The sequence below is a fragment of the Oryza sativa genome, chromosome 6, assembly GCF_034140825.1.
Source record: "Oryza sativa Japonica Group chromosome 6, ASM3414082v1".
Classification (NCBI taxonomy): Eukaryota; Viridiplantae; Streptophyta; class Magnoliopsida; order Poales; family Poaceae; genus Oryza; species Oryza sativa.
In genome coordinates, this window is record NC_089040.1 from 5,979,627 (window position 1) to 5,993,905 (window position 14,279).

General features: G+C 59.9%; 3 protein-coding genes across 3 annotated transcripts; 1 reads left to right on the forward strand and 2 right to left on the reverse strand.

The window, feature by feature from the left end:
* Positions 1–789: 789 nt before the first annotated feature.
* Positions 790–2,018, forward strand: LOC4340476 (tuliposide A-converting enzyme 1, chloroplastic). Its single transcript, XM_015786281.3, has one exon. It carries the CDS (start codon positions 843–845, stop codon positions 1,809–1,811), a length of 969 nt encoding a protein of 322 aa, XP_015641767.1. The 5' UTR covers positions 790–842; the 3' UTR covers positions 1,812–2,018.
* Positions 2,019–8,832: 6,814 nt separating this feature from the next.
* Positions 8,833–12,590, reverse strand: LOC136356904 (uncharacterized). Its single transcript, XM_066311452.1, has 4 exons — positions 12,393–12,590; positions 12,003–12,314; positions 9,922–10,613; positions 8,833–9,667 (listed from the first exon to the last, which is right to left on the reverse strand). The coding sequence occupies exons 1-4, from the start codon at positions 12,588–12,590 to the stop codon at positions 8,833–8,835; spliced, it is 2,037 nt and encodes a 678-aa protein (XP_066167549.1).
* Positions 12,591–12,662: 72 nt separating this feature from the next.
* Positions 12,663–14,157, reverse strand: LOC107281244 (uncharacterized). Its single transcript, XM_015786757.1, has 2 exons — positions 13,217–14,157; positions 12,663–13,101 (listed from the first exon to the last, which is right to left on the reverse strand). The coding sequence occupies exons 1-2, from the start codon at positions 14,155–14,157 to the stop codon at positions 12,663–12,665; spliced, it is 1,380 nt and encodes a 459-aa protein (XP_015642243.1).
* Positions 14,158–14,279: the final 122 nt, after the last annotated feature.

Here is a 14,279-nt window from a genome sequence, read left to right on the forward strand (position 1 = left end):
GTGACGATCCACCATGAGGTCCAGCAGCAGCGGCTTGCCGTGGTGGTGGCGGGGATCCCCAAGACGGTGGAAAACACGTTGGCGTTATCAACCGGTTGTTCGGGTTCCACACAGCGGTGAAGGTGACGCAGGAGGCCATCACTGTCTGGCACGTGGAGGCCGAGAGCGCGGCAAACGGCGTCGGCCTCATTAAGCTCATGGGCTGGAGCGCCAGCCACATTGCGCTCCACACCATGCTCATCAGCCGTCGACTGTTGCCTCATCCCGGTGGAGGACTTAACAAGCTTCCTTAATAAAAAAATTACGGTTGCCCAAATTTCTTAATAAGCTACAACGGCTTATTAGAGAATATATTAATTTATGGATAAAACTTTTATATATTTGTTCCTAGCGACTTAAAAACAAACACTAAAAAAAATTATGTTGAAAATATCAGTGACAGTCACATATCTGGGCGAACTCCTCCTGCGGCTTTCTTTCTCTGGGCCTAATTCTCTAGGCTGCGTACGTGAGTTAGGACACTCGTGGGCTCCGTTACGGCCCAACTTAACCACGTGAAAACTCCTCCCACAAAACAGAAAAAAAAAAGAGTAAGAACAGGAATGTGAATGCGACGACTGCCTGCTGTCAACTGACCACCTGGCAGTGCAACGGGTGGCGCACAGCCGAGCATGCTCCAAGCGGCTATTAATTCCGTGTTTAAATCTTTTAATCCGCGTGTTTAAAGCTTTAAATTCGACAGCTGGTGAGTTGTTAATAAAGCCTTCTGCCATAGCGATAGAACTCTCCAGGCTCCATCTCAGTAGCTGACGTCACCACCCCAGCGTCCACACGCGCACCGCATGGCTTCTACCGACGCCGACGCCGACGCGGTCGCCGTGGAGCTCCTCCCGTTCATCCGCGTCTACGTGAGCGGCCGCGTGGAGCGCCTGCTCGGCACCGACACGGTCGCGGCGTCCCTCGACGAGCCCACGGGCGTGGCTTCCAAGGACGTCACCGTTGACCCGGCGACCAACCTCTCCGTGCGCCTCTACCTCCCGCCGGCGGTCGCCGCCGGCGAGAGGCTGCCGATCCTCGTGTACTTCCACGGCGGCGGCTTCATGGTCGAGTCGGCCACGTCCCCGACGTACCACCGCTACCTCAACGCGCTCGCCTCCCGCGCCCGCGTCGTCGCGGTGTCCGTCGAGTACCGCCTCGCGCCCGAGCACCCGCTCCCCGCCGCGTACGACGACTCGTGGGCGGCGCTCGCGTGGGCGGTCGCCACCGCCGCCGCCCCCGGCGCCGTCGATCCGGAGCCGTGGCTCGCCGCGCACGGGGACGCGTCGCGGGTGTTCATCGCCGGGGACAGCGCCGGCGCGAACATCGCGCACAACGTCGCCATGCGGGCCGCCGCCGCCCCGCTCCCGGGCGGCGCGGGGATCACCGGCGTGCTCCTGATGCACCCCTACTTCTGGGACGCGTCGAACACCATGGGCCCGGCGCTCGAGGACCGGATCCGCCGCGAGTGGCGGTTCATGTGCGGGAGCCCCGACGTCCGCGTCGACGACCCGCGGCTGAGCCCGACGGTGCAGCAGGGCGCGCCGTCGCTGGCGGCGCTGCCGTGCAGGAGGGTGATGGTGGCCGTGGCCGGGGACGACTTCCTGGCGGGGAAAGGGAGGGCGTACCACGCGGCGCTCGTGGCGAGCCGGTGGCACGGGGAGGCCGAGCTGGTGGACACGCCGGGGGAAGACCACTTGTTCCACCTCACGCGTCCCGGCACGGCGGCGGCGGCGAAGATGATGGACCTCGTCGTGGATTTCGTCACTCGTTGATTGATGACTTGGTGCTGCGACCTTCGCGTCGATCGGGTACTCGTGTCACTGTTGCGTGAAATTGATGAAATAAACAAGCAAATAAAATGATGGCGCCATTGCCATTGCCAATGCGGGGGCTTTGTCGTTGGCTTAGGATCGAGTAGCGATGTGATGGAATGAATTTCTATAAAATCGATGCACTCCAAATGCCGAGTGATTTGGCTATGATTTGAATTTGCGATAGATGAATAGATGATGGAGACATGGAGTTGAGCAGGGGAAAAAACTGGTTGAGCAGGTGGTCGCTATTGCCTGCTAGTACTCCCTCAGTCCCATAATACAAGGGATTATGGGTAGATGTGACACATCCTAATACAATGAATCTGGACGTCTCACATCTGTCCAAAATCCCTTATATTATGGGACGGAGGGAGTACTACTACCAATTGTTGACTTTGTGAATCTAATCAAGTTCAGAGAGCCAACTACAAGTATATGTCATGGGTAGTGGGCCGAGGGATCGAGGCCCTAAGGATAAGGATAGAGTTTGTTGGATAGAATTAGACTGGGTCCTCTCTCCATCTATATAAGGATGGATTGTATCATCATTCTAACTGATAATACCCCGCGTGTTGTTGCGGGACTCAATGATTATTGTAAGTGCAATGTGAAAAATACAAAAGGTATCTTGCCCACATATAATGCAAGTGCAATTATCTAATGTGCTCACATAATCTTGTAGCATTGCTAAAAAAATATGATTAAATATGCATCGTTTTTTTGATGAAATTGCTTATTGTCCAAATATCAAATGAAACAAAGGGAAGGCTATATAATGAAAAGGTTTATTATTGTTATTGCTGGTTGGTAATATTGTCAAAATTACATGCTTCTTTTTAAATAAACAGATGTGGAAATAAAACTAACCAAATTAGTTTATTCTCGAAAGTAACAAACTCATCACATCTCGTGCCTTGATTCCTTATCGTTACAGTGAAACAACTTAAAGAGTTACAGCTCAATCTAGTTTCTGTTAGTGTTAAGAATGTGATAGTGAAGTAACTCTCTTGCCTTAGTTGAGTAGCAAATCATTAATGTTCCCAGAGTGAACCTTTAAAATGAAAAACTTTATGATCATACTAAATTTTAAATCAGTGATCTTGCACACTGTCGAGGGAAGTCCCTCGATAGCGGGAGGTCGTGAGACCCCCCTTTCGTGAGTTTGGCCGGGGGAAGAGGCTCGCCTCTTAGAAATCGCGTATCCGCCCCTAAGACTACTAGCTAGCTTGCACACAATCGGATTATACAGGTTTGGGCCGCTGTGGAGCGTAATACCCTACTCCTGTGTTTGAGATTATGGTTAAGAGTTACAAGGGTTCTTTAACTCCGGAGAGCTTTCTCCCCTTCTTCTCCTAGAGTTCAGGTTTTCTGGGAGTCATCCTTTTGCTCGGTGGGCAAGGTCCTCCTTTTATAGTTCAAGGGGATACCACATGCACCGCCTCTACCTATCCTTCCTTGGGAGGGGGACCCACCTTACCTTGACCGGGCCACGAGCCGTGCCTTCGCTCGGAAGCTAAGCAGCAGCCCGTCCTTGAGTGGGACCCAGCGCCACCCCCCGCCTGACACGGGGGACAGCCCTGTCATTCCCTCATAAATGGGTGAAGACTTGTGGTGGTCCTTTTCTCATGGAGGAAACCCTGAATGACGCCTTGATGGGACGGGTCATACCTACTTCCACTCCGCCTGTTACAGAGGCGACGTGGGGGCACGGCCGCCCGTTCAATCGGATGTGACCGGCAACAGGCCGGTCACAGACTGGTCACGTTCGATTGATGTGGGTCAACTAGGCGGCACCGCACGTCTGCCCTTACCGCATTAAATGTGACGAGGGACAGTTGGGGCGCTGCGCATTGATGGCTGTTCAGCCTGGGCCCCCTTCCTGCTCCCTCCTCCCGCCACATGGCAGCTAGGCGAGGGCCTCAGGGCGAGGCAGCGGGAGAGCCCGAGGGGCACGACGTGGCACCCTGAGGCCCCCCCGGCCGCTTCTGTGACTCGCGAGGCGCGGGAGTAGGGCCAGGCTGTAGAGCCACGCGGCTGGATGGAAAGGTAACTTTCCCCCACTTCACATACCCCCGGGCCCATATCTCCGTCAGTAGCCCTCGGCACCATATCGGACACTGACCTCCTGAGGTCGGTTCTGACGTGGTGCCTCACGACTTCCCAAGCTGGGGTTGTGGGTCCGGTAGGGAATCTAAGGAAATGTCGCCGAATGGCCAGGTTGGCGTATTAACCACGGCAGCGGTTTGCCACCACTGACCGTGCTGATGATGGTGATGTTTAAGGCGCGAAAATCAGGGGGTCGGTTAGGCCACGCCTCGATTCCCTTGCCCGCTACTCATGCGGCGGTAGTGGCGACGGTTCGCTCAGGTTGTGCCCGTGACCGTTGTGCGCCCTACTTCGAGTGTGCCGCTGATAGGCGCACTAAATGCAGGGCGCAGATTCAATGGGCGACGTGATGAGTGGACACGGGAAACGAAGAGACAACCGCGGGCGCGAGAATCGTGGGGGCAACCGTGAGGGCGTGAAACGAGGAGGTGAGCGTGGGTGAGGCGAGGATAAAAGGATATGGAGGCGAGGACTTTGCCTCCTTCCTTTCGCCAACTGCCCACTCGTCTTCTTGCTCCTTAAGCCCTAACATTCTCGCCACTTCACACTATTCTGCGCGCCAAGCCCTCCGCCGCTTCTCCGCCGGCCATCATGGCTCAAGACGTTGGCGACACGGTGCTCCCGGCATCACGCATTACGGCGGATAGACACCTTAGCCTCCCCCGCAAGATCATGCCGGAAGGCGCCGTCGTGAGGGCGGGGGAGTTGCGGCCGCGGCCGCGGTATCCGGAGCGATCCGTGCATCTCTTGTCCTTTGCTATGGCGGGGTTGATTCCGCCGTTCTCTGGATTCTTCCATGAGGTTTTGGATTTCTATGAAATCCATGCCTTGCATCTCGCACCCAACGTCGTGATGACGCTGGCCATCTTCGCGCATCTGTGTGAGATGTTCATCGGGGTGCGGCCGACGATGCGGCTGTTCCAGTCTTTCTTCATCCCGCAGCTGCTGCAAGGTGCGGTGGTGGGGGGATGTTACTTCCAACCCCGGCCAGGCACAGCGGGGCAATACATCGAGAGTCATCTTCGCAAGAAATGGGAGGACTGGAAGAAGGACTGGTTCTACACCGCATTGCCGGACCATCCACGACTTCGGCTTCCCGTCGGTCCTCCCGAAAGATCCGCCGCATGGCTGGCAGTTTCGGAACTGGGCGAAGAGTACGACGCGGTGTGGGATCACCTTAGGGGCCTGCGAAGCCTGGGCCTCACAGGGGCGATGGTCTTTGGTGACTATTTCCGCCGCCGCATTGCACCTCTCCAGGATCGATCCCATGGCGCGTGGGAGTACACTGGTCCCAACGACCCCATGCGCACGCATGTGGGTGAGCGCTGGGATTGGGGGGAGGAGGACGCGAAGATGGTGATTCGGCGAGTACTGGGCTTGGACTCCGCCGAGCAAACTCTGATTCCAGACGGGATCCTTCCCCTCTGCTGCGACCGCGACCGGGAGAGCATCCTGGCCATGATGTCGGTTGTTGGCGCCGGCAGGAGCCGGTCCTGCCGGGGCGGCACCGGTGGTAGCACTGCCGGTGTTGGTGGCGGTGGCGCGACCGCAGGCGGGAGTCGGACAAGCGGACCCGGCGGAGGTGGGAGCTCCAGGTCTCCCGGCCCAAACCGCGGACCCGGGGACGACTCGGCCAGCGACCTGAAAGAGAAGCGGAAGATGTCCGAATCTCGACCGCCCTCTCCCCCGCGTGGAGGGGGCGCCGAGCGCGTGGCGGATCGTCCGCCAGCGGGCCACAAGCGCCCTGCCGGGCCTGAGGCCGGACGGAAAAAGAAACGGCTCCGGAAGATAGGACAAACGGAGCCGTGTCGGGGGAGCTTCATTGAGCCTCCGAAGTGGACTTTCAACCGCCCTCCCCGCAGGTACGATCGCCGGCACCCACCTCGGTGCTTTTATCCAGCTCGATCTCTTGTTCCCTCCTTTTCTTTTTCTTTGTTAACGCGATCTGAGTTCCCTTGTAGCGAGATTCCTTCCTAGGGGGTCTCGGGGTCCGACCCTTCGCGGGCGACCAAATCCGAACGATCGGAGCGGCCCGGGCTTGGCCGATCCAAGGCCGCGGGGCCTTCACAGCCCCTCGGCGGGGCCCACGGGCCGCATACCGGGTCCGGACCCGAGCGAACCCTAGCCGGGACTCGTCCCGCCGTGGGCGATAGCGATGATGACGTCCCTCCTGGGGGCGACTCCGAGACCAGGGTTCATGCGGAGCGCCACCCGGGATCGGGGGGCGAGGGAGGTCGCGGCTCGGATGCCGAGGGACAGGGCGGCCCTGAGCCCGAGGTCGAGGCCGAAATCGGGGGCGGGCCCGAGCCTGAGGCCGAGGCCAAAATTGGGGGCGGGCCCGAGCCTGAGGCCGAGGCCGAATCTACCCGAGGACCCGAGGCGGGGGGCGAGAGGGACGGCCGCTCCCCCTTGCACTTGGGACGCCCTCGGGGCTGGTCGCGCAGAAGGGGGGGGGCGAGAGCAGCCCCCAGTCTCGTGGGGATCCAGCAGCACTCCATCATCACAGGGGCGGGCCGCGACTTTTTCTTCTCCGACTCCGGCAAGTATGGAGCCGCTCCTGCAGGTGCTCGCCGCCGCCGATTCCACCGTCCGGGAGGGGCTCAAGCCCAAGTTCAAGCCCTGGCAGAAGAGCGAGCGGCCCTGGAGGCTGAATGGGCACAGCTCGCCGCGGACCGCGCGCGAGTTGACGAGGGGCGCCACGCCATGGACGACATGGTGAGGGTGGGACACAAAATGCGCCAAGCCCAACTAGCCAAAATCCAGGCGCGTGAGGAGTCGCTGGACTCCATCATGCGAGAGGTGGAGGAAGAGCGGCAGGCGGCGCTGGTTGCCTTGAGCGTCCTGGACGAAGCACTGGGTGACATCCGCCTCCAGTACGAGGCCCATGCCGAGGATTTGGCGAAGAGGATCAAGGACGCCCGCGGTATCCTCGACGCAGCTGTTGCCCAAGAGCGGCGGGTATCGGAGGCCAATGCCTCGCTGCGGGCTCAGACAGCGGCGCTCGAGGCCGAACGCAGGGCCTTGGATGAGCGTGCCCGCTCCGCGCAGGAGTTCGAGACCACGATTCGTCAACGAATCGAGGTCCTCAATCAGAGCCAGCGTGAGCAAAACGCGCGCGACCAGGAGCAGGCGCAGCGAGCTCAGGAGCTGGAAAGGCGGACTCAGGTGCTGGAGGAGCGAGCGCGTCTGCTCGATCAGCGGGAGTCCACCTTGGCCGCCCACGAGAGAACAGCGGCGGAGGTGGAGGCCTCCCTTCGCCTTCGTGAAGAGGTCGCAGCTGAGCGTGACCGGATCACCCTCGCCGTGAAAGCTTCAGCGGACCGCCGCGCGGAGGAGCTACGGCTCCGGGAAGAGGCGTGCCGGGAACGGGACGTCGCACTCGCCGAGCGCGAAGCTGAGGTGAACCGCCGTGAGGTGGCCTCGCGCCAGCTGGGCGAGCAGCTCGCGAAACGCGAGGAGGCCGTTGCTGGGCGTGAGGCTCGGCATCTGGAGAGTGCTCGCGCCAAGCGCGCGGCGATTGCGGCGAGGGCTTCTGAGCTGGAGGCCCGTGAGAAGGACCTGGCGGCGGGCGGGCAGCCCGGCGGCGCGGAGTTGGGGAGCCAGCTTGCCACGGCTCAGAGCACTCTCGCCGATCTAGAACGCTTGGTGCAAGATCAAGCCGGGGAGATTGCGGCCCTCCGCCTCACCAACGAGATCGGACCCGGGCAGCTCTCCGACGCCGTCGACCGACTGGAGCGCGCGGGGCGCCGAGTCAGCATTTCCGTGCGCCGGGATAGTAAGCTTCCGCCCACACTGCCGGCACTCGCACTCCGGCTGGACGGGCTGGCTGCGGATCTGGAGAGGCTGGAGGAGGAGGTTAGCGAGACCGTGAAATCGTCGTCGGCTTCCTTGGCGCGGGCCGCGGTGGAACTGGTTCTCGTGAGCCACCAAGTTCGTGACCCCGACTTTGTCCCATGGCGCGCACTCGAGGATTTTCCCCCGGGGACCGAGGCAAGGGCTCGGGAGCAAGTCCGGGAGGCGGCCGACGCGATCGTCTCTAACTTCGAGGGGTCGGCCCCTCGGTTCACCTTCGGGCTTGCCTCAGACGAGGAGAGCGGCAGCGGGGACGATGATGACGACTTCGGCGGCGAGGACTGGGACAACGTCGTTAGCGGCGCCAGCCTCGGGGGCCCGGGCACTCCGTGATTACCTGCGCTTCCAATTTCCCTTTGTTGTGTGCCTGTAGCGGACACTTCTTGTATTTAGGCCATCGTGCCGTTCCTGTCTTGTTCTGCAATTAAAACTTCCTTTTCGCATTTTTTGTTCCTTTGCTTTTTTCCATTGAATGCCTGCGGCATAGAAAGAAGAAAAAACAAGAGCGAAAGTATATAATTAATCTGCCTGTGATCGAAATGCCGCTTTTACCCCATCCTCCCCCCCGGGCTTGTTCTAGCGAAAAGGCAAACCAGCGCTCGGTCCGTGGTACCTAAGTGGTGAAAGGCAAAACCGTCGCCCTGAGGGAGCCGCCCAGCGGGACTGGCTAGACCGGGGCTACGACGATCGGGGGTCGGGGACGGCCGTGTGTAGGCCCTTCCGAGCCCCCGGGGTTCGGTGCAACCCGGGGCGCGGCCCGCGTTTGTGCTCCCTTTCGGCGGTTTTCAGGTCGCCCCACGGCACTTAGGGTTCAGAGTAACCGCGAACTATCCTTTGAACCAGGACAAGCCAGAGGAAAGAGAGAGAAAAAAGGGTGCATAATGGGCTTCACAGTGAGTAGAAAAATTCATTGCTTGTAAAGGGAAGAGGATACACAGTGGTAGCCCCCGGCCAAGCCCGTACAAACCGAGGGGTTGTGCGAGGGTTGGGCCGAGCTCCTGGAAAGCAAAAAATCTCGACGCTATGGATAGAAGCGACGGAGGTGTTCGATATTCCAGGGGTTAGGCAACTCCGTGCCATCCTCCGTGGTTAGTCGAACGGAGCCTGGCCGGAGAACGCCGATCACTTTGTATGGCCCCTCCCACATTGGCGAGAGCTTGCTCAGCCCCAGACGCGATTGGACGCGGCGTAGGACGAGATCGCCAACTTGCAGTGACCGGGCCCGGACGTGGCGTTGATGGTAGCGCCGCAGGCTTTGTTGGTAGCGCGCGGCACGCAGGGCTGCACGCCTTCTCCGTTCTTCAAGATAATCGAGATCGTCGCGGCGAAGATCATCCTGGTTGGCCTCATTGTACAGCGCGACGCGAGGCGATCTTAGGGAAATCTCCGAGGGTAGGACCGCTTCGGCGCCATAGACCAGGAAAAATGGTGTTTCCCCTGTGGCACGGCTTGGAGTGGTCCGATTTGCCCACAACACAGCGGGCAACTCCTCGAGCCATGAATCCCCGTGTTTCTTCAGGATGTTGTACGTCTTGGCCTTAAGGCCTTTGAGGATTTCGGCATTGGCTCGCTCGACTTGGCCGTTGCTCTTGGGGTGGGCGGGTGAGGCAAAGCACAATTTGATGCCCATGTCGTCGCAATAGTCGCCGAACAGCTCACTGGTGAACTGGGTGCCGTTATCTGTAATGATGCGGTTGGGCACTCCGAATCGTGATGTGATGCCCCTGATGAACTTGAGGGCGGAATGCTTGTCGATCTTGACGACCGGGTAAGCTTCGGGCCACTTGGTGAACTTGTCGATGGCGACGTACAGGTGCTGATACCCCCTCGAGCCGCCTTGAATGGTCCAAGGATGTCTAGCCCCCAGACCGCAAAAGGCCAAGAGAGTGGGATGACCTGTAAGGCTTGGGCCGGCTGGTGGATTTGCTTGGCGTGGAATTGGCATGCCTTGCACCGCCGGACCCATTCTTGGGCATCTTGCAATACAGTCGGCCAGTAAAAACCTTGTCGGAAGGCTTTACCGACCAAAGTTCGTGAGGCCGAATGGGCCCCGCACTCACCCTAATGGGTGTCGGCTATGAGCTCGATGCCTTGCTCTCGAGAAACACACTTCAAGAGTATCCCGTTGGCGGCACGCCGGTAGAGGGTCCCTTCTACGAGGACGTACCGCTTGGAGATATGCGCGAGCTTCTCAGCTTCTGCGCGATCCTCAGGAAGAGTATTGCCGTCGAGATACGCGCGGATGTCGGTCATCCAAACGACCTGACGGGGGGGGGGGGGGTCGGGGTTGACCCCCTCGGGCCTCGAGGGCCACGGGTCGCCAAGGGTCGGGGCGGAGGGCGTGTCATCGGGGTCCCTCGAGGGGTCTGGTTGCGCCGATGGCTGCGCGAGTCTTTCTTCGAATATTCCCGGGGGGAGTGGGGCTTGTGCCGACGCGATACGCGACAACTCATCAGCGACTGTGTTGTCACGTCGGGGCACGTGCCGGAGCTCGAGTCCGTCGAAGTGAAGTTCCATGCGCTGCACTTCACGGACATATGCGTCCATTTGTGGGTCGGTGCACCGGTACTCTTTGGATACTTGTTTCACGACCAGCTGGGAGTCACCCAGGACCAGGAGACGGCGGATGCCCATTCCGGCCGCCACCCTCAATCCCGCGAGGAGTCCTTCATATTCCGCCATGTTGTTCGTGGCTCGGAAGTCGAGCCGAACGACGTATTTGAGGACGTCCCCGCTTGGCGAAGTCAGCGTGACTCCGGCGCCCGCACCTTGAAGGTTGAGGGAGCCGTCAAAATGCATAACCTAGTGCCCACCACGAATATCGGCGTTTGGGTCCTCTTCATCTCCGGGGAGGGAGGGGACCTTGGGTGGAACAGGTTCGTCCACTGGGGTCCACTCCGCGATAAAGTCAGCTAGGACCTGGCTTTTGATTGCGTTCCGTGGTTCGAAGTACAGATCGAACTCTGCCAGCTCGATGGCCCACTTCACCACCCGTCCAGTGCCCTCTCGGTTGTGCAAGATTTGACCGAGAGGGTAGTATGTCACTACGGAAACCCGATGCGCTTGGAAATAGTGGCGCAATTTCCATGAGGCCATTAAAACTGCATAAAGCATTTTCTGGCCTGTGGGTATCAGGTTTTCGCATCTCGAAGCGCCTCGCTGACAAAGTAGACGGGCCGCTGCACCTTTCGGTGGGGCCGGTTCGTACCGTCAGGGGCCGTGATCTGGGTTGCCCTTGCTCGAGGGCCCCGGGGGGGGGGGGGTCTCGAGTCATGTCGGGATCATAGGCCTCGGGACCACTTGCCAAAGCCTCCCTTCCTCCCACGGGGGCTTCGGGGTCCTCCCGGGGGCTGGGGGCTTCGGGCTCCGGGCCTTCGGGAGACGAAGGGTCATCTCGAGTTAAAGAGGCCTCCGGTTCGCCCTCTTCGCGCTCGACTACTAGGGCGGCACTCACCACATGGGGGGTCGTGGCCAAGTAGAGTAGCAACGGTTCCTTCGGCCCCGGGGCTACCAAGATGGGGGGGGGGAAGGTGAGGTAAGCTTTCAACTGGTTGAGAGCTTGCTCAGCTTCCTCCGTCTACACAAACGGCCCAGAGCGCTTGAGGAGCTTGAATAGGGGTAGCGCCCTCTCTCCCAGCCTTGATATGAATCGACTTAGGGCGGCCATGCATCCAGTGACACACTGCACATCCCTAAGTTTGCTGGGGGGGCGCATCCTCTCTATCGCGCGTATTTTCTCGGGATTTGCTTCTATGCCTCGGGAGGAGACTAGAAAACCGAGAAGTTTGCCCGCCGGCACACCGAACACACACTTATCGGGGTTCAGTTTCACGCGTGTGGACCTAAGACTATCGAAAGTCTCAGCCAAATCCTGCAGCAATGTGTCCTGGTGGCGCGTCTTTACCACCAGGTCATCGACATACGCCTCTACATTGCGCCCTATTTGATTACTCAAAGTAATACGAGTCATGCGCTGAAAAGTAGGGCCTGCATTTTTTAACCCAAAAGGCATAGGTGTATAACAAAAGGTGCCCACAGGAGTAATGAAGACAGTTTTTTCCTCATCTTCCCTAGCCATGCGAATCTGGTGCTACCCAGAGTAGGCATCTAGAAAACACAAAAGGTCGCACCCCGCAGTGGGTCGACTATCTGATCTATGCGTGGTAGAGGGAAGGGATCTTTAGGGCATGCCTTGTTGAGGTTCGTGTAGTCGATGCACATCCGGAGCTTGCCGTTGGCCTTCGGGACGACCACCGGGTTCGCCAGCCACTCCGGATGGATAACCTCGCGGATGAAGTCAGCCTCCAGAAGCCGCGCCACTTCCTCTCGGATGAAGGCCTGTCGCTCTGGGGCTTGACGCCGCACTTTTTGCCGGACGGGTCGCGCATCCGGCCGTACGGCAAGGCGGTGCTCGATCACCTCCCTGGGGACCCCGGGCATATCCGACGGCTTCCATGCGAAGACGTCAGAATTTGCCCGCAGGAAGGAGACGAGCGCACCTTCCTATTTGGCGTCTAGGTTTCTGCCAATTTTGGCGGTCTTGGACGGATCATCGCCAAGGGGGATCTCCTTGACGGGCACCTCATCAGCCGAGGTGAGGCGCTTCTTGGAGACACGGGACGCAGAGGCCTCCGGGGCCTGCGGCTCCGTGGCCACTGCCAGGTTGTCGGCGCGTTGCTCCGCGCAGGCGAGGGCAACTTTGACATCGCCAAAGACGGTGATGGGACCAGCATGGCCCGGCATTTTCATCTGGAGGTAGACATAGTGGGTGGCAGCCATGAACTTCACCAACACGGGTCTGCCCAGGACCGCGTTGTAGGGCAGATTGAGGTCCGCCACATCGAAGTCGATTCACTCGGTGCGGAAGTTGGTGGAGTCGCTGAAGGTCACCGGGAGCTCGACGTGGCCAAGAGGCCACGTATGTCCCGGAGTCACGCCGATGATCGGCAGCGACGGCTGGAGCTTCATCCCTGGGGCCTTGAGCACGTTGAAGGCGGCTGGGGAAATGATGCTCAGGCTGGCTCCCCCATCAACCAGGACACGCTTCATCCTGACGTTGTGAATGGTCGGGGAGGCCACAAGGGCCAACTTCCCTCCTCGAGCGAGCACTGTCGGATGGTCGCTCTGGTCAAAGGTGAGCTTCACCTCCGACCAGCGCGCCTTCCGAGCCACCTCGTGCGTGGGAACAGCAGCCAAAAGCTCTTGCCTCATGGCCTTGAAGCTCCGGCGAGAGGTGTGAGCGCACGCCCCCCCCCCCCCGGTCGAGCGTGGCGATGGTTCCCTGAGGTATCTGGAAATCCAGATCCTCATTGTCACCGCCATCATCTGCGGGGGCCTTGTTCTTGGCCTCTTCTCGCCGATCACCGGTTGAGGTCGCGGGGGCCTTGCCCTCCCGTCGACCCTACCGCTTCTCCTCATCGGCCTTTTGGAATCGCTCGGCCAAATTCTTGACCGAGCGGCAGTCGGTGAGACTGTGCCGATAAGTGTTGTGCACCGAGCACCACTTGTCTGCCGACCGGCCCTCGCTGGGTGGAGCAGTGGAGCTCGGCTTGTCATCGGTGGCCTTTCCCTTGCGCGGGGCCCGTGCGGGCCCATCTGCCGCAAGGACATGGCCCTCGTCATCAGAGCGGGCCGGCTTTCTTTTGCCTCCTATCTCGCCGCTTAGAGCGGGGGGCAGACTCGGGGGCAGCTGTGGCCGCCGCACCGGTGCCGGGAGAGTTCCAGGCCCAGCCTCCTCCTTCCGAGCCACCTTGTCCGCCAGCTCAAAAAGCTCGGCGGTGGTCTTGGGCTCCTTGGAGGCGATCTTCTCTAACATGCGGTTATGCCGCACGCCATTCCGAAACGCATACACGACCGCGTGGGCCGGAATGCATGGAATAGTGTTGCGGGCCTGACAAAAGCGCTGTATGTACGAGCGGAGGGACTCGTCGTCCTTCCGCCGTACAGCGTGCAGGTCCGCCTCTTCTCCTGGGCGGGGATATGTGCCCTGAAAGTTCGTAACGAACTGCTGGCACAGATCCTCCCAGGAGTGGATGGAGACGGGGGGCTGGGTCATCAACCAGCCACGCGCCTGACCCTTGAGGGCCATGGGGAAGTAATTTGCCATGACGCGGTTGTCACCCCCTGCTGCCACGATAATCGTGATGTAGATCTGGAGGAACTCGGAAGGATTGATGCTGCCATCATACTTCTCCGTGAGGTTGGGGCGAAACTTCGGGAGCCACCGGACATTCCGGAGACTCGCCACGAAGGCCCTACAACCCGTCCCTCCAGGGGTGAACGTGGGGGGAGGGCCGCCTCGTGAGGAGGAACGTGGCTCTCCAGATGAGGAGGCGCCTTCCCCCATGCGGGCAGCTCGGCGCTCGTCCCTGCGTCGCTCGATGTTAATCCAAGCGTCCTGCTCCCCATAGAGACCGTCAAGATGCCTCCGGCTTCCCGAGGCCCCTGACGATGTTGGCGCCGTGGACC

What these genes read in the sequence shown, in the direction of transcription:
- LOC4340476 (XM_015786281.3), top strand. Translation starts at nt 843, where the DNA reads ATGGCTTCTACCGACGCCGACGCCGACGCGGTCGCCGTGGAGCTCCTC.
- LOC136356904 (XM_066311452.1), bottom strand. Translation starts at nt 12,590, where the DNA reads ATGGCTGCCACCCACTATGTCTACCTCCAGATGAAAATGCCGGGCCAT. An exon ending in GCCTCACCTCGGCTGATGAG is followed by an intron (nt 12,315 to 12,392) that starts GTGCCCGTCAAG and finishes GACGCCAAATAG; the next exon opens with GAAGGTGCGCTCGTCTCCTT. An exon ending in ACTACACGAACCTCAACAAG is followed by an intron (nt 10,614 to 12,002) that starts GCATGCCCTAAA and finishes GGTGGGCACTAG; the next exon opens with GTTATGCATTTTGACGGCTC.
- LOC107281244 (XM_015786757.1), bottom strand. Translation starts at nt 14,157, where the DNA reads ATGGGGGAAGGCGCCTCCTCATCTGGAGAGCCACGTTCCTCCTCACGA. An exon ending in AAGGCCGATGAGGAGAAGCG is followed by an intron (nt 13,102 to 13,216) that starts GTAGGGTCGACG and finishes CTGGATTTCCAG; the next exon opens with ATACCTCAGGGAACCATCGC.